Source organism: Malus sylvestris, chromosome 15 (genome assembly GCF_916048215.2).
Source record: "Malus sylvestris chromosome 15, drMalSylv7.2, whole genome shotgun sequence".
Lineage (NCBI taxonomy): Eukaryota > Viridiplantae > Streptophyta > Magnoliopsida > Rosales > Rosaceae > Malus > Malus sylvestris.
Genome location: NC_062274.1, coordinates 23,556,305 through 23,580,825, shown reverse-complemented (window position 1 = coordinate 23,580,825; position 24,521 = coordinate 23,556,305). Strand labels below are relative to the sequence as shown.

The window sequence follows — 24,521 nt, the reverse complement described above, 5'->3', positions numbered from 1 at the left end:
AAGTTATAGGAAAAAAATGGAATTTAAAAAAATATATATGAAACAAATTTTGTGAAATAGAAGTTATAGAAAAAAAAGAATTTAAAAAAAATATATGAAACAAATTTTGTGAAATAGAAGTTATAGAAAAAAAAAGAATTTAAAAAAAATATATGAAACAAATTTTGTGAAATAGAAGTTATAGGAAAAAAATGGAATTTAAAAAAATATATATGAAACAAATTTTGTGAAATAGAAGTTATAGAAAAAAAAGAATTTAAAAAAAATATATGAAACAAATTTTGTGAAATAGAAGTTATAGGAAAAAAATGGAATTTAAAAAAAATGAAATAAATTTTGTGAAATAGAAGTTATAGGAAAAAATAGAAGTTATATGAAAATTTTTGTAAATAAAAAATAATAATAAAATTGTAAAAAAAAAAAACAAATGCAATGGCTAGTAGCCGTTGCATTAGAATTTTTTTCTTAAGAAATCATGTTGGTTATAACCGACAAGAATAACAAAACATTAAAAAAAAATAGCCAGCCCTCCAACCCTCTCCGATTCCGTGGGGCCCTCCAAGATTCCAGAGCCATCTGGCCTAGCCCTCGGTTGGAGACGATTTTCGGGCTATTTTCAGCCCTCTGGACCCTTCGGTTGGAGATGGCCTTAAGTGATAGTCATGAGGCCAATCTGGGCCTAACGGTTAAACGAATTTAAGCAAATTTATTATATATTGTAAAAATAATTTTAGTTATACTTAAAAAAACACACACACACAATTTTATTGGGATATCTAAATTACAAAATAAAACGACATATTAATTATATAGTATTAGAACATATTAAAACATAGGGAACAAGCAAATAATAAGTATTCATCTAAGTATTTAACAAGTCTTACATTTTATTGAAAAATTAAAACCCAAAATGAAAGTTATCGATTTTTAGTATAAGTGAGAGTTGCAACCTAGGCGGGCTAGGTGGACGCCTAAGTAGGTCTAGGCGCACTTTCTTAATTTTCAAACACATAAAAACTATCGGGGTAGTGGCCAACCGTCTAGCGCATAGATGAAATTTTTTAGAACAATGTTAGGGATATAATAGTGTCCATGAAGAGTCCTAATTTTAAGAATAGTTCCCTTAGTATTTCTCATATAAAATTACACAAATTATCATTATATTTAATGGATTAGTTCTTATATTAATATTTCATACTTTTTAAAATCTAGCAGATAAATGTTACATCAATTTTTTTAACAAATGATATTATTTACAATAACGATGGGGGAATGGGCTAAGTTTTACAATAAGCTAGCAATAATGTGGATGTTACACCATTTAGGGCGTGATATAATTTTTTTTTTTTTTTTTAACAAACAATATTATCTACACTAAAGGGTAGGGGTGGGCTTAGCCTCACAATGGACTAGCAATAATGTGATTGAAATTCGCCTTTGACGAACTAAAGACCTCTCACTTACAAGTGAAGAGGAATGGAAAATGAATACCACTAGACTATAATATTAGGTAGCGCAAGTGACATAATTATATATAATGACAAAAATGGACATAGTAGTATGAGTGAGGGTGACGACAGCAGTGGTGGGGACAGTGGTAATGGTGGTGGTTGCAATGGCAGTGCAGTTGCGGTTGTGGTGATGGTATTGGTGGTGGAGGTGGCGGTTATGATGGTGGTGACAATGGTGGTAGTAGCAGTTGTGGTTGTGGTGATAGTGGTGGCGGTTGTGGTTATGGCGGTGATGGCGGCGTAGTGGTGACAATGGTGGTAGTGACGGTTGTTGTGGTCACAGTAGTGGAGGTTGTGGTTATGGTGGCGGCGGTGGCAACAGTGATGGTCGGGGGTGGTAGTGGTCACTTTATTATCTAAGAGATAAAATGTGTGTAGAAGGGTAAATATGTCATTTCAAAAAATTAAATAAGGTATTACAACATTGAAAATATTTATTAAAGGGTCTACTTAATTTTTCATTAAAACAACTTTTAAAAGCAACCTACACACTGCTTTTAAAAACTGTTATTTGAAGACCATTGCTTTTAAAATAAGTAAGATATTTTACTTTTGACGTGACATACATTTGGTATGTCTTTTGATCCTAATTTGAGGATGTACCAACCCACTAGGACATTCGCGGACATTGGCAGCAGGTATGTTGTCCCTAATTTCATGGCTCCTTCGTGACTCTTTTTTAGTTTTTTTACACATATTCTTCGACTTAACTTTGAATTTAACACTATTAAGTTTTTATATACTTAAATAATACAATAAAACTGAAAATTTAACAAACAAACAAAAAACAACAGCAACCTCCGGAACAACCCTAGCCCCGCAGCAACCAAAACCAATTTTTCCCACCATTCAAGTCGGCTGCAATTGCTCACCGCCGGCGAAGCTCATTTTTTTATCGTTTTATCTCTATCTTCTTCTCTACAGATATCCTCCGACGAAGCATTGATTAGATATCCTCTTTTGCATCTCAAATACCAAATTTGGATAAAATATATGTTCCTTGACGTGTTGAATTGATCACGATCTAGTGCGGAACTTGGAGAGAGAGAGCGAAAGGAAGCTTTGCCGGAAGTAAGGAGGAGCGACGGCGGTGATGGGTTTGTGTCGTGCTTAGGGATGGGCAACGGTTATGGTGAACCGGTAACCGCGGTTATTTACTTATAACCGTTTATGTTTATACCCGCTTAATCGTTTACCCGTTGGGTAATTGCATAAACGATTATATTCATACCCATAACCGTTTATAAACGGTTAACCATACCCATAATCGTTTACCCATTTAACCATAACCATTTACTCGTTTATCCTTTTTTACCCATTTACCCATTTTTCACTCGTCTACATGTTTTTTTTTTTAACAACTTGAAAATTATAAAAGAAAAATTTATCATAATTTTCGTTTTTTGACAATTAAACACTATTATAGATATATTTTAGCATGCATTTTCATATTTTAATCATTTAAATTCTCATACAATTTCAATACGAACGATATTTTAAATTTTAACTACTGTATCTGTATGTGATGCCTTTGCAAAGTGGCGGGGAAGTTCCATCCATGCAAAGAACTCCGAATGGTTTGGTGCGTCGGCGCAAGATGTTTGGCTTCAAAATGGCCTTCTAGGTTTTAAGCATCATGAATTCATGGAAGAGTACCAGTGTCCTTTGCAGTCGCCAAGAACCCTGTTATTTGAGCTGTATAGATTTGCATGGAAGAGACACTACAATCGGGGCAAAGATTTCAGCAGGAGATTGAAAATTTAGGGTTTTTAATTTTTAATTTTTAATTTTACATATATTAAATTAAATGGGTAAATGGATAACCGTTATAATCGCAGGTAATACCTATAACCGTCCATTTAAATTTCATGGATAAACAGTTATACTCATAACCGTTATAACCGTTTATTCGTCTAAAAGATTACTCATAACCGTAACCATGAACTTTAAATAGACGGGTAACCATGGTTATCCAAACCCATTGGTATTTTACCCATCCCTATAGTGCTCGGGAATTTTATTTCACTATTGGTTTTTGTAAATATTTAAGTTTTTAAAGTTATAAATAAGGATTTATGAAAGTTTAATAAAAAGTTGAAAACCTATTAGATATTTAGGAACAAAATTGCAAGATAGGAGGTGGGGATTCTCATTTCTTCTTAGGATTTTTTTTTTCTTCAACCAGTGTGTTCCGGATTAAAAAATATTTTGATATTTCATAGGAGATGTATCACAATTTGCATTGTGGTGTTTTCATTTTTTTTTTTTTTTTTAGTAATGCTACATATACCACATTTTGTATACTATATTTGAATCACCTCATTTTTATAGAATTGATATCCACCAATCCAAGTAGGTCCGATCTCTATTTAAAAAATAGTACAAATGTGATATACAACATGTGATAAAGTGTAGCATGTTTGTTTCACTTTTGATTGTCGAGTGGTTGATAGTTTTTTTGACAAGCAACGATATTTGATATTTCATTAATTATCCCCAAGATTCTAAAAGACATTTGGCGCTAGTCGGGTGGCGAGCTATGGCCTAGTGCCTAGACGGCTAGGCGGAGCCTAGACGGACTAGGCGAATTTAAATAAATCTATTATATTTCGTGTAAATAAGTGTCTGTTTATACTATTTATAATTTCATCATAAACTACAAAATAGAATGACTTATATATTATGAAGTATTGGAACATAATGAAAACATGAGGAATAAGGATATATTGTGTGTTCATTTACGTATGCAACAAGTCTCTTACAATTTATGAAGAAAAAAAATGCAAAATGAAAGTTATCTATTTTTTGTCTAAGTGAATTGCGATCTAAGTGGGTGCCTAGATGGGTCTGGATGGGTGCCTAGGCGGTCTAGGTGAACGCCTCAACAACTCTAGGCGCCCTTAATTAATTTTCAAATGTCTAAGCATTAATCAGGACGGTGGCCAATTGGGTACAATATTCTAGTAACCAAGAAAATGAAATGGAGGTGAATTTGCACAAACAAAACAACAATAGTAAATCCCTAAACGGCTACCATATGTACGAAAACTTCACAAGCCACCCATACAAACCTATCACAAAATGATAGATATAACATATTTGTATTGGTGATTACAAACGCTCACCGCCGAATAACGAGGCCATATAATCATCGCAAGAACGAGACCACATAACTCAACGCTCAAAGCAAAAATCAAATACAGCCAGCGTTGCGGCATGGCCACAACGCTCGCTAGACGAGACAATAGAACTTAATTAGACAAGACTAAACTAAACTAAACTAAATTTAATTAACTACTCCGAGAAAGAAGACCAAAACATGACACAAAACAATGGAAGGATAAGATACTCAGGCAAAGACTACCAGCCGTGACTCTGGACAAATTGGGTATGCAACACCCACAGGTCAAACCGAGGGCGTAAACGTTGAAAACACAGGCGCTGAAGTTTCCAGATTTGAAGAACTTAAGCGGCGTGACCGCCAAAATAGAGCGGACTAGGCCATGTAAGAATGACTTATATGTGAGTGTCATTTAAACCACAGTGCAGATATACAAGTGAAAGGGTTGTATTATCTAAGGACTCAATTATATGAATTACACCGGATTAATTCTATATTAGAGGGAAAACTAAAGGTGGTTATCAATTCAAATAAAAGGCAGTTGTAACCTACACAAACTGACAACAACTGCATCTCTGATAGGGAGATACAGTTGCAGCATATAAAGTCGATTTTGGTCTCTCTTCTCGGGTACTACTTGTTCTCATATCGAATACCAGTCCTATTGAGAGTATTGAGATACTATTTCTGAATCCAAGAGAAGAGAAGACAAGATCATGGCTTCACTGTCTTCCACTCCAAGTAAATATACACATACTGCATTTAATATTGTCATGCATAGTTTTGATTATCATTTTAGGCACTGTCATATTGGTTTAGTTGTAATCGATCCTTATACATATACTTGTCTGCATGTGGTATCAGAGCCACACAACTGAAACCTCGTTTCGGATAAAGAATGGCTATATATTTTCCGTTGTGCATGACAGTGCTCAATTTTTGGTATCAGAATGCAATATTATATCAGTACATGAAATTCAAATTTTGTAAATTGCATTGTTTGTATCTCTGTTATTTCAATAAGTTATTAACTTGCTTCGTATCATGTCAACATACATATATATGTATATGCTTGATGATTTATGCAATAAAGGTCTGAATTGCAAATGAGCACACTAATGAATCATTACTTAACTGTAATTGATGTTGCATTCATGACAAAAGGAAACACTCTGAGATGAGTCTAGTATAACACTAAAGTGTAGGGCTCGATGATTTTCAGAACTTGAAGAATAATGCAGAAAGTGTGATTTATAAATATTAACAAGTAAAATGCTTCCAAAGGGGTGATTTTACTGGGTTCATTTGTATAATCAGTGTATAGTGAGTAATGGATTACAATCTATCTTTGTGCTCTAACTTGCCCAAAGGTACTGTTATAAGGATAGTTTTTGTAGTCCATGACTCGGCTATGCAATGTTTGGAACTTATTCATGTATATGGACAGTTTCTTGCCCAAAGGTGTGACTGAGTCTATAGTTTAAGTATGACAAGAAACTTCTGTAATTATTTCTTGGTCATAGATTTACAAAATTCTCCAAATTTGAAACAAGTTTCAATATGATGAGTTTGGTTAATGTAGAGAAATTGAATGGCAATAATTTCAAGGCATGGAAGCAGCCGATTGAAATGAATCTTGGTATGTTGGAGTTTAACATTGCATTCAAGGCTCCTCAACCTTCTGCATTGACAGATCAAAGTACTGCACAAGAAAGAGAATTCTTTGCGAGATGGGATAGGGCCAATCAAATGTCCTTACTTATCATGCAGAATTCAATGGAGGAACACATCAGGGGAGGAATTCCCAGCTGTGATTTGGCTAAGAATTACATGGACAGAGTTGAAGAGAAGTTTAAAAGGTCAGACAAGGCTGAAACTGGTGCATGTTTGTCAGCACTCATTAACACAAAACATGATGGTTCTGAAAGCATTCGTGAACATTTGTTAAAATTGGTCAACATTGCAAACAAGTTGAATGCAATGGATATTGGAATAACAGATCAATTTCTTGTGCACATGGCACTGTACTCTTTGTCCAATGATTATGAGCAACTGAAAGTGAGTTATAACACACAGAAGGAGATTTGGAGTATTAATGAGTTAATTGCTATTTGCTATCAAGAAGAGGAAAGACTGAAGAAGATGAGGGCTGAGACTAGTGAATTTGCCAACCTTGTAAGTGCTGGAAAATGCAAGGGGAAGATTACTACAGTTCACAGAAATGAGAATTACAAGGGAAAGAAGCCAATTGCATTCAAGAAGTATGTGCCAACTGCTGGAACAACTTCTGGTTCCAAGAAACAGTTCAAGTCCACTGTGATACCTGCAAAGGCTCATGCTACCTCCATTGCTTCTGGACCTAAGAATAATAACAATGGTGTCAAAAGATGTCATTTTTGTCATAATGAGGATCACTTAAGAAAGGATTGTCCTGGTTTTAAAGCTTGGTTAATCAAGAAAGGTAACAAAATAATAAATGTTTTTGTGACAGTAGAGTTAAATATGGTTTTTATTCCTCAAAATTCTTGGTGGTTTGACACAGGTTGTTCAATACATATAACAAATTCTTTGCAGGGATTTCAAAGCCAGAAGAGAACAAGTAAGGAGATCTACAATGTTTATGTTGGAAATGGGAATAAAGTTGCAGTTGAGTCTGTTGGTTCTGTCAAACTGAGATTGTCCACTGGTTATGTTTTAAATTTAAGTAATGTGCTTTATGTTCCTTCCATGAGAAGGAACTTATTTTCTGTAATTCAATTTGTCAAGGATGGTTTTTCATTTGTAGGGGATGTTAATCAAATTAAATTTTATTTCAAGAATCAGTTTGACAATCTTATTGGTTATGCATTTCCCAATGGTGATCTTTGGCAAGTTCAATGTTCTTACCATCAAGAATGTTTTAATATAGAACATTCAGCCTCAAAACGTGTGTCCTCTGATGACCAATCTTATATGCTTTGGCATCAAAGACTTGGTCATATCTCGAAAGAAAGGATAATGAGGTTAATCAAGGATGGTATTTTGCCGAAATTAAACCTTAATGAATCTGCATAATGTATTAACTGCATTAAGGGCAAAACCACAAACTCAACAAGCAAAAAGACAGCAACAAGAAGTAATGATCTCCTAGAGATTATACACACTGATGTATGTGGACCATTTCCAACAAAAACCATTTGTGGGAATTCATACTTTGGTCTTTTCATAGATGATTTTTCCAGATACACTTATATATTTTTGATCTTTGAAAAATCTCAAGTATTGACTTGTTTTAAAATTTTAAGTTAGAGGTTGAAAAACAATTGGGAAAATCAATTAAAGTTGTAAGGTCCGATCGTGGAGGTGAATATTATGGAAGGTACACAGAGAAAGGACAACAAAAGGAACCATTTGCCCTTTTTCTGGAACAAGAAGGAATTGCAGCTCAATATACAACTCCTGGTACACCATCACAAAATGGTGTTGCAGAACGAAGAAACCGAACCTTAAAGGAGATGGTGAGGAGTATGCTTTCTCATTCACAAATGCCAGAATTTCTTTGGGGAGAAGCAATCAAAACAGCAACTTACATTTTAAATCGAGTACCAACTAAAGCTGTTGCATCCACACCATTCGAAAGATGGACAGGAAGAAAACCTAGTCTAGCTCACTTTCATACTTGGGGTTGTAGGTGTGAATCTAGACTCTATAATCCCAATGAAAAGAAATTAGACATGAGGACCACTAGTTGTTATTTTGTGGGTTATGCAGAAAAATCCAAAGGCTTCAGGTTTTACTGTCCTAATTCATTCACCAGAATAGTGGAGAGCAACAATGCCAAGTTTCTTGAAGATTGTGGAGCTTTACATTCCCATTCCAGGAATTCTTATGAATTTGAAGAGATAAATGATGCATCACAGACCATTGAACAAGCAAATACTAAGATTCTTATACCTGTGCCACTTGTAACTTCTCAGCCAAATAACATTACATCTTTACCTTTGTCGCCAACAAATGCAGTTCCAAATTCAGCGATTGTTGCTGATTCATTGCAGCCTACTACATCATTTCCCATTTCCATTTCATCTGAGCAGCCTATTGCATCCACTTCAGTTCCCGTGTTATCACCCCCTATGGTTCAACCAAGGAAATCCAGTAGGCCTAAGAGATCTGCCATTCCTAGTGATTACTTATGTTATTTGCAAGAAGTAGAGTTTGACATTGGTGATCATGATGATCCAACTACTTACAAAGCAGCTATGGAAAGTTCTAAGTCCTCAAGTTGGCAAGCTGCAATGGAAGATGAACTAGACTCTATGTACAAGAATAGTGTTTGGACTTTAGTTTTGCCTCCAGACAACGTAAAATCCATTGGTTGTAAATGGGTGTATAAAACCAAGAGGGATTCTCGGGGACAAATTGAGAGATACAAGGCAAGGTTAGTGGCAAAAGGTTTTACTCAAAATGAGGGTCTAGACTACAATGAAACTTTTTCTCCAGTTTCCACAAAAGATTCTTTTCGAGTGATCATGGCACTCACTGCACATTTCAATCTTGAATTACACCAGATGGATGTCAAAACAGCTTTTCTCAATGGTAGTCTTGATGAAGAAATATACATGCACCAGCCACTTGGATTCATTGAAAGGGGGAAGGAAGATATGGTTTGTAAGCTTAACAAGTCAATATATGGACTCAAACAGGCCTCTAGACAATGGTACAAAAAGTTTGATCAAGTTGTAGCAGCTTTTGGCTTTGTGGAGAACAAAATTGACAATTGTATCTACTTCAAAATGGTGAAGTCTAATTTTATTTTTATGGTTCTTTATGTGGATGACATTTTACTTGCCAGTTCAAATGTTATTTTACTTGAAGAAACCAAAAATATGTTGTCAAGTAACTTTGACATGAAGGATTTAGGTGCAGCACACTATGTTTTAACATTAAGATTACTAGGGACAGATCCGAGAGATGGTTAGGGTTGTCACAGAAAGCTTATGTTGATAAGGTTCTCAAAAGGTTTAATATGGAGAATTGCAGTGGAGGAGATATACCACTTGGCAAGGGTGACAAATTGTCTTTATCTCAGTGCCCCATTACTGACTATGAAGTGCAGACAATGAAGGACAAGCCTTATGCTTATTTAATTGGCAGTGTGATGTATGCTCAAGTATGTACAAGGCCTGATTTGGCTTTTGTGTTAAGTTTTTTAGGAAGGTTTCAATCGAATCCAGGATTGGCTCACTGGAATGCAGGTAAGAAGGTATTAAGATACATGAAAAGAACTCAGTCATATGTGTTGTGTTATCACCATGTAGATGATTTGGAATTGGTATGCTACACTGATGCTGACTTAGGTGGATGCATTGATGATAGAATGTCTACAAATGGATACATTTTCTTACTGTGTGGTGATGTTGTCTCATGGAGGAGCAAGAAACAAACTACAAGGGTAGTATCTACTATGGAGTATGAATATATTGGTTGTTTTGAGGCAATGAAACAATGTAACTGGATCAAAAACTTAATTTATGAGATGAAGATTGTGAGAAGCATTGAAAGGCTAATCAAGCTTTACTGTGATAATACAGCTGCAGTATTCTTTGCTAAAAACAACAAGAGATCATAGGCATCAAGGCTTATGGATATTAAATACTTGAAAGTTCAAGATAAAGTCAGAGAGGGTGTGATTGATATACAACATATCAGTACACATGACATGGTCACAGATCCATTGACAAAAGCATTAAATGTTACAGTCTTCAACAAGCATGTATTACGGATGGGATTGCATTCGGTTTTTTATGTTCGTTAAATGTGGGAGTAATATGCACAAGTATGTATTTAAGTTGCAAAAGCTGTTAATATGAATTCATATGTTATGTTAATGATGATTAATGCAATTGCAAATGTTTAAAGCAATTAAGATATCTGCAGTATATTGTGACCAAAAGAAATGTGGGAGTGCTTGATTTACAAGCAATTAAGTCCCAAAATTTTTTATTCTCTCGACTACAACAAGAATTTGCTGGAGCTTAATCAGTTTGTGGTTTTGAGGTATAAACATTGTATTCAATGTTGTGTGGCCTTAAAACTCGACAGATGAACTTGCAGTATATGGTTGTAAGAGTCACTTAATTTATACAATCTGTGATCACATTTCACTTTTATATTTTACAATTAAGAATGATGGTTTAATCTCACTCATGTGGGAGAATGTAAGAATGACTTATATGTGAGTGCCATTTAAACCACAATGCAGATATACAAGTGAAAGGGTTGTATTATGTAAGGACTCAATTATATGAATTACACCGAATTAATTCTATATTAGAGGGAAAACTAAAGGTGGTTATCAATTCAAATAAAAGGCAGTTGTAACCTACACAAACTGACAGCAACTGCATCTCTGATAGGGAGATACAGTTGCAGCATATAAAGTCGATTTTGGTCTCTCTTCTCAGGTACTACTTGTTCTCATATCGAATACCAGTCCTATTGAGAGTATTGAGATACTATTTCTGAATCCAAGAGAAGAGAAGACAAGATCATGGCTTCACTATCTTCCACTCCAAGTAAATATACACATACTGCATTTAATATTGTCATGCATAGTTTTGATTATCATTTTAGGCACTGTCATATTGGTTTAGTTGTAATCGATCCTTATACATATACTTGTCTACAGGCCATGCAACCCCTTAGATGTGCTCGCCTAAGGCTTTGTAACAACAAGATTCCAAAGCGACGCCACACAGATCTGAGCATAGAAGGCATCGCTGCAATAGATCTGAGCACATAAGGCGCCGCTGCAACAAAAAAAAGTCAAAAAGAGTATCACTAAACCAAATTAGTTTGACAAAAGTGGCTCTGACCTACCAACAACCCCAATCCAAAACCAAATCACAAATCAATCCCCAAATCAATGAAGGGACCTTGAGAAAGGTATAACCTGAATCTGGGTAGGAGACACGAAACCATGAGATAGCCAAGACAAAAACGGTGAATGGGAAAACGGGGAAAGAGAAGAGAAAAAGTGTAGAAAAAGTTGAGAGGTGAGGAAAAAAGAGGGCGGCAGAGAGGATAAGAGGAGAATGATGAGGGAAAAAAGGAATGAAATGAAAGTTAGGAGGAGATATGGATGGGCTACCACTGGCCCCAGGCCATAGTAAAGGGCCAGCGGCTATGACGACTACGAGTTAGGGTTTGTTAGGGGAGGAAAAGGGGCTGGGTGAGAGAGCAACGAGAGAGAGAGAGAGAGATTCGTCCTTGTCTCTCCAATCGGGTGGTTGATAGTTGAAATTCTTATTTCATCTCATAAATATCACCATTGAATATAGTGCTTACTAATAATTATCGGACATCTTATCCAATGACATACCACTCTTTAACACTAATAATTTGCTCGTGTTAACGACCAATTTTATGGTGTATCCTGAACATGCACTACTACAAAAGTACCCATTAGTGTCTGTTTAAAAACCAACAATAAACGTATAATACCAGTCCTATTGAGAGTATTGAGAGTATCTGAGCCGGGTCTGGGTCGTCGGATTTGCTCGAATCCTGAAATTAAGCAAAATTCGAGCAAATCCGACGACCCAGACCCGGCTCAGATCTGGTAGGGGAACTGAGTGGAGAAGAAAAATGGGAGTTTTACCGACTTGAGAATGCCTTAATCGTACCTGAAAATTGGAAAATTGGGACGAAATTGGTAAGGAGGAGGCGAAGATCTGAAGGATTTAGCAAAATGGAAACCCTAAAAAATCATAAGGGAGAGCGCAGTCAAACTAGAGCTCGGCCTTGCGCTTGTCGTCTTTGCTCTCATCCTTTATGAAATTGAAGAAGCGCGGAGCTGAGAACTCGTACGTATCGTCGATGATCATCCCCGTTGTCGTCGGAGCCAGCGCGTTAGGTTCTTGGTCGGTCATTTCCTTGTTTTTTTTACCTTGTTTTTCTGATCTGGAACCTTCATGCTTCTCGGATCTATGACATGCAGTGGTTATCTTCACCATCTCTCTCGGATGTTTTACAGATCCGAATCTCCTGCACAAAAGAAAAGCATGCATGGGTAATTTCTTCTTTTTGTTCTTGTGATTTACGTTTCAACAATAAAATCAAAGAAGAAAAGGGGAGAACCTTTACCTCTGAGAGAATGGAATCAGAAATCGCCAGTGCAAACCTCAGCTTTGAGGAAATCACCATGCCAGGGGGTGAGAAATGAAGATGATGATAGAGGAGGTCTGGGGCAATGCTAAATGACGCTAGGCTTGGATTTGGATTTTCATTACTGGAGAGATAGAGACTGCAGCTGGGTATGTGTTTTTGGGGATTTCAGAGGAGGAATTGGAAAAATCTGGAAGAATAATGAAGAAGTGAATAGAGAATAATGAATAAACGAACGAGAGAGAGAGAGGGAGAGAGAGCGTCTGAGTGGGGGCAAAAATGGGGTATAAAACCGACAGAAAAAAATGGGGGCAAAAATTCCCTCCCAAAATTTGAAGTTCTCTCCTCCAAAATTTTAAATTCCCCCCAAAATTTTGTTACAATTTAAAAAAATAAAATAATTATTATTTATTTTTTATCAATATAACATTTTAAAATATTAAAATTTTCATTTCTGTCGGTTATAAACGCCACCATTAACTTAAAAACCGCCAGCATCTGTAAAAAAAATATTTAATAAAAGAATTCAAAAATACTGTCGGTTATAACCGACATTATTTTTTGATATCCGCCACTAAATATCCGCTAGGACTTTATGTCGGATATAACTGACATTATTTTTTTAATATCCGCCACTAATTAAATGATGTGTCGGATATAATTTATCCGACAGGATTTTCTAATATCCGCCACCATCTTCCGTCACCTAAAGCTAATATTGTAGTAGTGATGGGCAAATTTATGGTGTATCCTGAACACCATCACGTGGTGTCACAATTTCACACAAATGTTTTAGTTGCACAAATATTTATTGTATGTCAACAAATTTGTTAGTTTTATATGTTTGGGTAGTGTTACTCTTATTAACAATATAATTGATCTCTCTTATAGGTCAACTCTTCAGTTACTTCTTGTCGCAGGGAAAGTATTATGTTCTTTCCGTTGATGAGGGAATTAATAGTTGATTCCTTGTTAGAGATTATTGAGAATTTGAGATTGTGTCTCGATTAAATGATGTCGTTGTGGTTGCTTATTTTCTTTAGAGGTCATAGATAGAGATCAATTATGTCCTCAATAAGTCATGCAGCCGTTGTTTGATTGTTCTTCTTTGAATATGATAGGGACTGCATCTCCAATAACCAATACCCAAAGTATCTAATTAGTCAAATTATAACAATATATTGTTGAAATTTTGAAACAAATTAATAATTAAAAAATTACGAAATTGGGTAACCTTAAGTTATCTTAAATATATAATTAACAACCTTCCGATCATGTTCAACTTCAACCTTTGTAGTTCAACCAACCACCCCACCTTTTCACCAAAATATATGCATAATCTTCTATTACACCAATACAAAAGTCGGATTAATTATGTATGATTAGACGTATATGACTTGTTTCTTAGGAAATACATACCGGTTTTCTATTTCATGATCCACCTATTGTTTTACAGATTCTTGGTTAAATGGGATTAGATTAATGGCGGTCTGGCTTCAAATCGTGGTGCTGCTTATGAATTTATTTCAAGTTTTGGTTGTTTACGCTATGTAGGCTCGAATACTAGCTATGCTAGACTTTAGGGGTGGTTTGGGAGTGAGGTGCTTAAAAAAAAAACACCCATGAAAAAAAACTTTGAGGGTTTTAGGTGTATGGTAAACTGAAAAAAAGAGCTTATTTTGGAAGCTGTTGTGAGAATAAGCTGAAATCAAAGGGAAAAGCTGAAGCTGCTATTTGCAGCTTTGGAAAACTGGCTTTTTTTCAAAGCACACAGAGCTACAGTGCTCCTTTAATGAAAAGACCCACTATCAGACAGCTTTTTTTTCCAAAAGCACTTTTACAAAAAAGTTTACAAAACACTCTGCTGATTTTTTTCACAGCCACTTATTCTCACAACACAGCCGCTTATTCTCACAGCAGTTTTTTTTTCAAAGAACAGCAATACCAAATCAGCCCTTAATGTTGTAGGGTTTTTTTAGTCGCTTTTGGAAAGCTTGTCCACTTTAGTTTAATTCTTTGAGTTTGTTATTTTTGCAGTAATGTTGAAATTTGTATTCAGTATATGTCGTTATTGTAGTATTAAAATTAATTATTAATGACTATCGTTCTTTCTTCGTAAGTGTTTGAATTGAAAAAACTTTAATAACATCATCGTGCGCATGAGCGCAACTAATACCCAATTTCTAACTATATATATGGAACGTACAGTGTAATGGAATAATACTAAATGCTTTTGTTCTCTAACTTCTGCTTGCGTTGTAAAAAAAAATAAAAATGTCTGCGGGAGTCAAGCATGGTAAGCTTAAGTTCAACCTTTGTTTTATATGGTGTTATTGACACTCCAAAATAGTCAACTTACGCTCTTCGTATAAATAAAATTAAGAAAGAAATAATACTACGAGAGAGTCCATAATAACCTTACTAGATGTCAATAAGAATTCCCTATTTTTGATCATCAAATCTTTATACTCTATATATATATATAGGAAATTGTTATTTGGCACTCCAAACTTTCTATAATTAGAAAGAAAAAAATACAATTGTAAGGAGTGTAGAATGAAATTATATATATATATATATATATATAACCAAATTAGGAAATCAAACACGAGATGATCACAAAGTCACCCTACTCATTTGACTGATGTTGAGTAATTATTTTTGGAAAGTGGTATCCACACATCAATTTTTACTTTTCATACATTCTTTTTAATTTTCGGTCATTGATATTCTTCAATTCATTCGATTTGACGGTAAAAAATTAAGAGTGTGGGTAAGGTGACTGTAATCAAAACAATTCACTTGAATTTGATTCCTGTCTATATAAATAAGGCACTTTGAGTTTAATTCATACATTCACAAAAGTCGAATATACAGTAATTACTATATATCCATCCACTTGTTTTCATCTTTGACTCTCTAGATCTGATAGTCCCCAAAACGACCTAGAATAAAGAGATATTTTGATATGGATCCAAAGTAATTAAAAAGTAGACCTATTTCAAAAGTCAAAAATCATTAAAAATTGAACTTATTTAAAAAATAAGCCTATAAAATTGGACCTATTTCAAATTTTCCCTAAAATAAATTGCATGCAAGAGGCAACAGACAGAAAGCCAGGGAGCTTCCTCACACCTAAAATTAATTGCATGCAAGAGTCAACATATTGATTGATACCTGAATCATGAGTTTGATAGAGTTTAATATATTAAATTCATGATTTCAATAAATTTATATCAAACTTAAATTTTGCGGCCCAATGTAAAAATGTGATTTATATACAAGTCCTATAAATTAGCGTACACTCATTTTTTTCAGACTTACTATGGAAGACCTGAATGAATAGGGTTTTTTTTTATTAGAAAACTAATTAAAAGATTTTGAAAACTTTGAGTTTTAATGATAAGGACAAAATAAAAGGTAAAGTGAATAGTACCAGGTTTGATTTTTTTAGTGTAAAAATGTGGTTTTTCGTTAAAGTGAACAGTACCGTGAGTTTTTCGTTAAAACTCATTTTTTTTAGGGTTTTTATCACAAATGGTCCCTGACATTGGCTTAACTCATCATTTTGGTCCCTGACATTCGAAATCAATAAATTTGGTCCCTAACATTCGATGCTACACATCAAAGTGGTCCTTCCGTTAATAATCTGTCAAATCCTCTGTTAAAAACGCATGTGATGACCCACGTGACCCTTGAATGGAGGACATTTTCGTAAAATTGCCTCACCCACTACTTGGGTTACTAGCCCTAGCTTTTCGATAATACCCTTTCCCCCTGATACATTTTCCTTCTGCTTAGAGAGAGAATCAGTTATACTTAGATTATTAGGACTCACGTGCAGACTCACTCAACCTTTTCCCTTTCTTGCTGAATTCGACGACAAACATTTGTGATTGTTTCCCTTCGAAAAGTTAAAATGAGGCATTTTCCCACTATAAAAAAAATGCCCAGCCAATAAATGTTTTGTGCAAAATGCTAATAGCATATCATTCCAAAAGAAATATACCATTTCAAAATGACATATGCTCAAACACATAAGATACAACATCTATTAATTTGCATATTTCACTGTCAATAGCATATCGTTCTAAAAGAAATAACCATTGTTCATAACAACATACCCATTCAATTCCAAAAACATTAAACAACAACAACATCTCATGTTTTCGAATGCAAAAACAAAAAACCTTACATATTTAGATAGTTTTCGAAGACTTTAAAAACACAACTAAGCTGCCAAATTTTCACCAAATCCTTCAAGGCTTCCATGGCTTTCCTCTCTTTGCACCAAATCCTTGGGTTGACTGAACATGTTGAATTGGTGGAATGGTGGGTTATGAGCTTGAAATCATGCCTCTTTCTCTGCATGTACCTCTTCCCATGGCTCTTCCTCTAACCATTCCACTGCCCCTTCCCACCTACATACTCAAGATATCAATACACAACTTCACATTATAAAAATTGAAAATAAAAATGAATTATGCCACACCTTCCGCATCTTCCACATACCTTATTACAATTAAAAAAAATACAAAGATTTCTACTCTTCAAACTTCACACATACCTTTCTTGTTTGAGTTGATGTAGGCTTATTGTTAGTAGATTGAGTTACTCCTTGAGTGGATTGACTAGTAGATGCTTGATTTTGTTGCTTTCCACATGTCTTGGAAGTATGGCCTTCTTGCCCACATGACCTACATGCATATGGCTTGGTATAAATCCATCTTTTCAACTTCTTCCCTTCATGACTTGTAACTAGGGGCTCTTCACTAGGATCTTTAGCCCTCTTTTTCTTTGGTCTTCCAGTTTGCTTCTTGTAAATGGGAGGATCAATTCTGGTGGTCTCATTACTAGGCTTGTCCCATTGATCTTGGCCAGGCAATGGTGAAATAACTGGTGCATAAGCCTTTAGGTATGTTGCTTTCTTGTAACAGTCATCAACATACAAGGCAACATCTTGTCCCTTCCTCAAAATACAGGCAATAGCATTAGGACATGGGATTCCACAAAGATCCCATCTCCTGCAAGAACAAGTTCTAGCAGCCAAGTCAACTACGAACTCTCTTCCAGAAAGGTGTGAGACTTGATATTTCATATCTCCAGCTAGATATGCAATGCAATGCCCACTTTCATACTTCAATTTTTCAATAATTTTCTCAATTCTTGGCCCCACAGATCCTTTCCATTTCAAGGTAGCAACTCTTCTATTTGCCATCCTCACTGTCAGGTTCTTTCTTATGATTTACAACATTGTCAAAATTGGTTTGTCCCTTGCCTTGACAATTGATGCATTGAAAGCCTCACACAAGTTGTTAAGTAAGATGTCACATTTGTAATATGTCCTAAAATGTGACCTACTCCAATTATATGCTGGTTTAACATGTAACCAATCACAAGCATCTTTATTTTCTTGTTGTAGGTTATCCATGATGTCTTGCCACCAAGGAATGGTTGTAGCTCTTGCTGCTTCCCACAAAGTTTGTTTCAAGGCAAGACCACTGTATTTTTTCTTGAAGTTATTATACAAATGCCTCACACAATGCCTATGCTCTGCATTGGGCATTAGTCGTTGAATTGCATTCCCTAACCCCTTCTGCTTGTTTGTAATGAAAGCATATGTTGCTGAATTCTCCATACTCAAATCATCTATTAAAATCTCCAAAAACCACTCCCATGTACTCTGATTTTCAATTTCCACAACTGCATAAGCAATTGGGAACATCCCATTGTTGCCATCAATGCCTACTGCTGCCAAAATTTGCCCTGGATGCTGCCCTTTCACAAAATAACCGTCCAATCCTATAACAGGCCTACATCCTTGCTTAAAACCAATCTTACATGCATCAAAACAAATGTACATTCTCTGAAATATGCGTATATCACCACGCATTTGTGTCTTTATGAACACTATTGAACCAGGATTAGTTTGCTTTAAAATAGCAGCATATTGCTCAAGTTTGTTGTATTGTTCCACCCAAGTTCCTCTATTTAGTTTCTCAGCCCTTTGCCTTGCCCGATAAATCTGTTGGGTGGTCACTTCTTGTCTGTAATCCTTTTGAATTGTAGGTCTAAATAATTCAATAGACCAATCAGGGTCAATCATCAATTCATTTGCATATCTCTCAGCTAGAAACTTAGAATTCAACCAAAAAACATTTTCATCCCTTGTACAAACGTGATTCATTTCAAAAGTTTTGATTTGGAAAGTTGTTGACTCATGTAATCTTGAACCATAAATCACAAACGGGCAACCCTTCATATAAATTGCTCTGATTCTCTCCTTGTCATTCTTCTTGAACCAAACATTCCGCCCATTTTTCACAGTGTAGTACAATATTGCCTCATTCAACTGTTGTTTATTAGGAAACAACATACCCATGCAAAAATCTGGATTCTTCAAATTTGTAGCTCTATGCCATTGTTTAAACTTTGGCATAGGTTTCTTCCTCTTTTTCTTGCTGGACACCTCAGCACCATCTTCTTCCTCAGAACTCTAATAAAGGTCCCCAGAAATGGCTTCATTGTCAGAAATTTCCCTAGCAAACCCCATCTCCTCAGGAACCTCTTCAATTGGGTTGTCGACATGTTTTTCGAACAAATCATCATCCAACTCATTCTTATGTACATGCTCATTTTCTTGCTTTGAATCTTGGTCATAATCACTATCTTTGATTATTTCCTCCTCATTTTCAACTTGTTCACTTTCATCTTCCTCAACATCTTCATCATCCCTATTTTTTCCCTGAGTGTATATAGTAAAATCTCCTTTTTCTCTTTGCTTTTCTATTGTCAATTCCCCAAGTTGCCAAAATTCATCAAATCCATCATCCCAATTCAAGGATTGTGCTATCTCAAACTCTTTCACCACATTACTTGAAGCAGTGCCCTTGTCACCTTCACTAATTGCCTTCTCATTCTTGTCAACCATATATAATTCAACTACCTTATTCTTTGGCATATCATCGATTAAATTTGTCAGTTGTGCATCACATACCATTTCTTCAAATATACCCACTTGCAACTTTTTATAGTGGCTCAACTTCACCTTGTACCCCAATTCCTTTGCTATGTTATGACACTCAACCAAGGACTGGCAGTCACCAAAAACCCAATCTAAGTATATAATTTCACCTCCACTGTAATGTTCCTTATTTCCCTTCTTGAGAATTTGACCCCCATGATAAATTTTATATGTGAATTTATCAGGATTAGCTGCAAAATATTGTTTAATACATTAGTAAATCCAATGGTCAATTCGTTTTTGAACCTCTAAATAGAAGTCAATTATTTTTGCCACATTTTACAGTCAAAACCCTAAGTCCATGTCATACAATCAAGACTAAAACAATAAAAATACACAACAACAACCATTCCAATGTCATTGAATAACTCCAAATTAGTAAAGCTATGCAACCTTTAATACAAAATGACAAAAGAAAGGGAACAAGACCACAACAATACATATATTCATCACCTACCCTAACCCCACACCATCTCAAACTACACAAACCCCACCACCAGATATCAAAGGTATGAAGAAGGGCTATTGGAACCATCAAAAGTATAAAAAAAAATCATGGAAAGAAGATACAAAATACTCACCATATTTTGGAGGCTTTCCAGATTTGCGAAATTTCTCCGACATGCTTATAGGTCACTAAAATTTTCTCACAATCCACAGAAGTTCAATGATCCTTCACGAAATTTAGAATTTTAGAGTCCTAATCTAGTAGAACTTAATCTCTCGCCAAAATCCCCATTGTCAAGCCCTAGCCTATTCATATCTCTCTAAACAAAGAAGGAAAAGGTATCAGAGGGAAAAGGTAGCGAAAAGGTGGGGCTAGCGACCCAAGTAGTGGGTGAGGCAATTTTACGAAAATGTCCTCCATTCAAGGGTCACGTGGGTCAGCACATGCGTTTTTAACGGAGGATTTGACAGATTATTAACGGAAGGACCACTTTGATGTGTAGCATCGAATGTGAGGGACCAAATTTATTGATTTCGAATGTCAGGGACCAAAATGATGAGTTAAGTCAATGTCAGGGACTATTTGTGATAAAAACCTTTTTTTTTTATTCACACCCCATAATTTGTTGAAAACACCCCACAATTAAATTTTCTCCCTGTAATTCCAACTTTATCCTTCATTTTGTTGAATTCACCCCACCTCTCAAATACAAAATCTCACATAGCCACCCACCCTTCTCCGGTGATTCCATTCAACCCAGCCAAAACACAAAATTGAAATTTCATGCAGCTATACACTTTATAAATCTAAACTAGCTTATCAGGAAAAGATAAAAAATTTATCGCAACATCCAAACAGTCTATCATAGAAATAATGGAAAGGGGTTTTTAATAGTTTTCTAGGATGCATTTTCATCTATAATCATAGTAGCCCAATGCATATATGATCATTCCCCTCAATCCTATGTCAAATGCCAAACAAAAGCATAACTACGAAAGAAAGAAAATTAAGATTGAATGGGGTCATCCGCAAAGTTGTGGTTATGGTTATAGGGTGGGTAGCTGTGGGATTTTATTGTTTGTGAGAGGTAAGGTGGATTCAACAAAATGAAGAGTAAAATTGGAACTGTAAGAAGAAATTTTGAATGTGGGATGTTTTCAATAAATTGTGGAGTTTAAATAAAACCACCCTAATGAATATTACTAAATATTTTAAGTAAGATATTCGAAGATTTGCTAATTATATGTATATTTTCACGCTTGATGAGAAGACTTTTGGTGATGATGCACAGTTTAACACATTTGATTTGTCTTTTTTACAAAGAGAAGCATATATCAAAGACGAATACCAGCTGCCTTTTTCATTTGTCTTTTCGTACTTCTCTATTCATTGTCATTTGTCTTTTCATACTTCTTTATTCATTGTGTGACATAGCATCCACCGTCACTTGAAGTTAAGAATTTAAAGTGTCTAAAAATTGACTACTCTTTTTTCATACATACCTCTCATAATTAGATTTTTTTTTTAACTCTTTTTTATCCTTTATCTTTTTATTCGTAATTTCCTTGGTTCAATCATTGTATTCTACTCACTTGTCCGCGCCAACAGGAGTTTAGAGAGCCGAGTTGGAAGGAGCATATTGGGACTTTCTTTAGAGCAACTCTACTATTGGAGCCCTCCCCTAGACAATCTATTATTCAATCCATCCTGTGAACATTAACTGCCTTAATGAACAGTAACTACCTTTTGCATCTCCACCGTTGCACTTGAATAGCCCTGACAATAGACAATAAAATATTATTAATTTTTTTTTACAAAATAATACTAAATAAATTTATTTTTAATTTCGGATAAGATATTTTAAATCGTTCTCGTTGCGCCACGTGTCATTTACCCAAAACGACTATTATTGGTCATAGATTTCGATAAGATTTTTATCCAATGTTATCGTGCCACGTGTTGTTATCTTTTCAGAATCTTTGAGGATAGATTTCGATCAGATTTTAAATTGTTTTCGTTGCGCCACGTGTCATTATTTGAAAAGATAATTATTGGTAATGGATTTCGATAAGATTTTTATCAAATGCCATTGTGCCACGTGTTGTTATCTTTTCAGAATCTTTTAGGATAGATTTCGATCAAATTTTTAACGAATGATGACATGCCATGTGGCACTATCTACAACCTAATCATTTCAGAATCCTTCATATAATCTATCATCCATCCTTTTAAATCTCACACCAATTTTCTCAATATCTCTATCATTATTCATAGTTTCTGCTTCCTTCTTCACCAAATCAAAATCTGTATCATTATTCATAGTTTCTACTTACAATGTCTTCTTCTTCAAGCATGATATGGGAAATCGATCAAGAAGAGGAAGAATTATTTAACCAATCTGAATGAATGTTCAATCTCCATATAGCCCAAAATGAAAAGGAAGAGGATGAGGAGCGGAGAATGAGAGATGACGAAGCAAGGATGGCCAGAGACTCACATTCCCGTCGAGTCATCCCAGCTGTGGCTCAGATATACAGGCCCACCCGTTCCGGAAACCTTGATAGAAGCAGGCAACAACGAGGTGTGGAGCTGTTGGATGATTATTTTGTCTATAATAGTGCATTTCCTGATACGTACTTCAGACGTCGTTTTAGAATGGAACGACATTTGTTCAACAAAATGATTGCTGTTTGCAACCATGATTCTTACTTTGTGCAAAAGAAGGATGCTTGTTCTGCTATAGGTCTCATTCCCAAGCAAAAAATTACTACTGCGCTGCGGATGCTTGCATATGGAGCATCTACAGACCAAGTGGATAAGATAGCGAGGATGGGGAAATTAACCATTCTTGAGTCCCTGATGAGGTTTTACGGAGCAATCGAATCTATCTACACCGCATAGTACCTCCGGAAACCTACTCACATAGACTTAGAAAGGCTTCTGAAGAAGGCCGAGATGCGAGGTTTTCCTGGGATGCTTGAGAGCATTGATTGTATGCATTGGACGTGGAAAAACTGTCCAAGTGCATGACAAGGTGCTTATGGAGACAGAAAATGAGCAAAAAGTATCATTTTGGAGGCGGTGGCATCTTTTGATACATGGATTTGGCACGCCTTTTTCGGGGTTTCGGGAGCTCAAAATGACCTCAATGTCCTTGCCCAATCCCCAGTGTTCAACAATGTCCTGCAAGGAAAGGCACCAAAAGTCACGTATGAGGTCAATGGACGTATGTAGGACGGGCCATACTACCTAGCTGACGGCATTTACCCAAGGTGGTCAACATTTGTCAAAATAGTGCCACGTCCGCGAAATGCAAAGGAAAAACACTTTGCAAGCTGTCAAGAGGGGTGCAGGAAGGATGTGGATCGTTGTTTCGGTATCCTCCAAGCTCGCTGGGCAATCGTCAGGTGCTACCAGATTGTTTGATGTAGAGTCGCTTCGATCCATCATGATGATGTGCATCATTCTTCACAACATGATTGTGGAAGATGAGTACAATTATGAAGCCGTTGATGAATATGAGCCAGACACGATGAACAATTCAAGAACACATATATATTGTGTTCATGACTCCACCGATGAGCCTGTGCAACGTGAGCCATTAGAAAGGGATGGACGTTACAATGAAATGATCATTCAACGATATATTGTATTTCAAAGGCCAGACATGCACAATGTCCGGCAAAATGACTTGATAGAGCACCAGTGGGCATTGAAACAAGCTGAAGATAATTAAGTTCATTTAGTGTGTTTTTTATTATTTGGTATGTTTATGTAATTTTATTTGGTGTGTTATTTTAGTTCATTTAGTGAGGTTTTTATTATTTGGTGTGTTTATGTAATTTTATTTGGTGTGTTTTATTTTAGTGAGTTTTTTTATTATTTGGTGTGTTTATGTAATTTTATTTGGTGCATTTTATTTTAGTTCATTTCATGAGTTTTTTATTTGGTGTGTTTATGTCATTTGAATAAAGATTCTCTTATAGTATAAATATATTACCATATTAAATAAATTTACTCTCACTTTAAATAAAGTACTAAATTCAATAAATTGGAAACAACATAAAATACTCAATTCAATAAATAATAAATTACAACCCAAGGTGATTGGAAAACTAGGGGCTCCGATTACAAAAAGTACTCTAATCATCATCACTTAACCAATTTGTGGTGCTAGGATGATCTTCTCTTGTCATGCTAGGACCATCTCTTCTTGCTCTCGCTTCTCTTGCACGCCTCCTACGCACCACATCCTCTTTCTCCGACTTCCAA

General features: G+C 35.5%; 4 protein-coding genes across 7 annotated transcripts; 1 reads left to right on the top strand and 3 right to left on the bottom strand.

The window, feature by feature from the left end:
- The first annotated feature begins 6,576 nt into the window (after positions 1-6,576).
- On the top strand, positions 6,577-7,403 carry LOC126601748 (uncharacterized). The gene is made up of 2 exons (XM_050268511.1): positions 6,577-7,093; positions 7,207-7,403. Exons 1-2 carry the CDS (start codon positions 6,613-6,615, stop codon positions 7,233-7,235), a joined length of 510 nt encoding a protein of 169 aa, XP_050124468.1. The 5' UTR covers positions 6,577-6,612; the 3' UTR covers positions 7,236-7,403.
- Positions 7,404-11,148: 3,745 nt separating this feature from the next.
- Positions 11,149-13,053, bottom strand: LOC126601753 (uncharacterized). Of its 4 annotated transcripts, none has more exons than XR_007615799.1 (3): positions 12,757-13,053; positions 12,297-12,657; positions 11,149-11,420 (listed from the first exon to the last, which is right to left on the bottom strand). XR_007615799.1 is itself a non-coding variant. In XM_050268513.1 (3 exons), coding segments are annotated over exons 1-3 (351 nt in total). In that variant the 5' UTR covers positions 12,817-13,053; the 3' UTR covers positions 11,149-12,295. The 4 variants fall into 4 exon arrangements, 1 of the variants encoding a protein (XP_050124470.1); XM_050268513.1 differs by having other exon boundaries at positions 11,149-12,296; positions 12,403-12,657; positions 12,722-13,053; XR_007615798.1 differs by having other exon boundaries at positions 11,149-12,657.
- A 3,791-nt stretch (positions 13,054-16,844) lies between these two features.
- On the bottom strand, positions 16,845-17,995 carry LOC126602829 (uncharacterized). The gene is made up of 2 exons (XM_050269679.1): positions 17,345-17,995; positions 16,845-17,198 (listed from the first exon to the last, which is right to left on the bottom strand). Exons 1-2 carry the CDS (start codon positions 17,993-17,995, stop codon positions 17,115-17,117), a joined length of 735 nt encoding a protein of 244 aa, XP_050125636.1. The 3' UTR covers positions 16,845-17,114.
- Positions 17,996-18,022: 27 nt separating this feature from the next.
- On the bottom strand, positions 18,023-19,216 carry LOC126602828 (uncharacterized). Its single transcript, XM_050269678.1, has one exon. The coding sequence runs from the start codon at positions 19,214-19,216 to the stop codon at positions 18,023-18,025; it is 1,194 nt and encodes a 397-aa protein (XP_050125635.1).
- Between the last annotated feature and the right edge of the window lie 5,305 nt (positions 19,217-24,521).

Excerpts from the sequence above, each read along its gene's own strand:
- LOC126601748 (XM_050268511.1), top strand. The coding sequence starts at position 6,613 with ATGGATATTGGAATAACAGATCAATTTCTTGTGCACATGGCACTGTAC. Across the intron at positions 7,094-7,206 it reads AGCTTGGTTAATCAAGAAAG|GGATTTCAAAGCCAGAAGAG; the intron begins GTAACAAAATAA and ends AATTCTTTGCAG.
- LOC126601753 (XM_050268513.1), bottom strand. The coding sequence starts at position 12,816 with ATGGTGATTTCCTCAAAGCTGAGGTTTGCACTGGCGATTTCTGATTCC. Across the intron at positions 12,658-12,721 it reads TTTTCTTCTTTGATTTTATT|GAGATTCGGATCTGTAAAAC; the intron begins GTTGAAACGTAA and ends TCTTTTGTGCAG.
- LOC126602829 (XM_050269679.1), bottom strand. The coding sequence starts at position 17,995 with ATGGCAAATAGAAGAGTTGCTACCTTGAAATGGAAAGGATCTGTGGGG. Across the intron at positions 17,199-17,344 it reads CATCAACTCAAACAAGAAAG|GTGGGAAGGGGCAGTGGAAT; the intron begins GTATGTGTGAAG and ends TTGAGTATGTAG.
- LOC126602828 (XM_050269678.1), bottom strand. The coding sequence starts at position 19,216 with ATGCCAAAGTTTAAACAATGGCATAGAGCTACAAATTTGAAGAATCCA.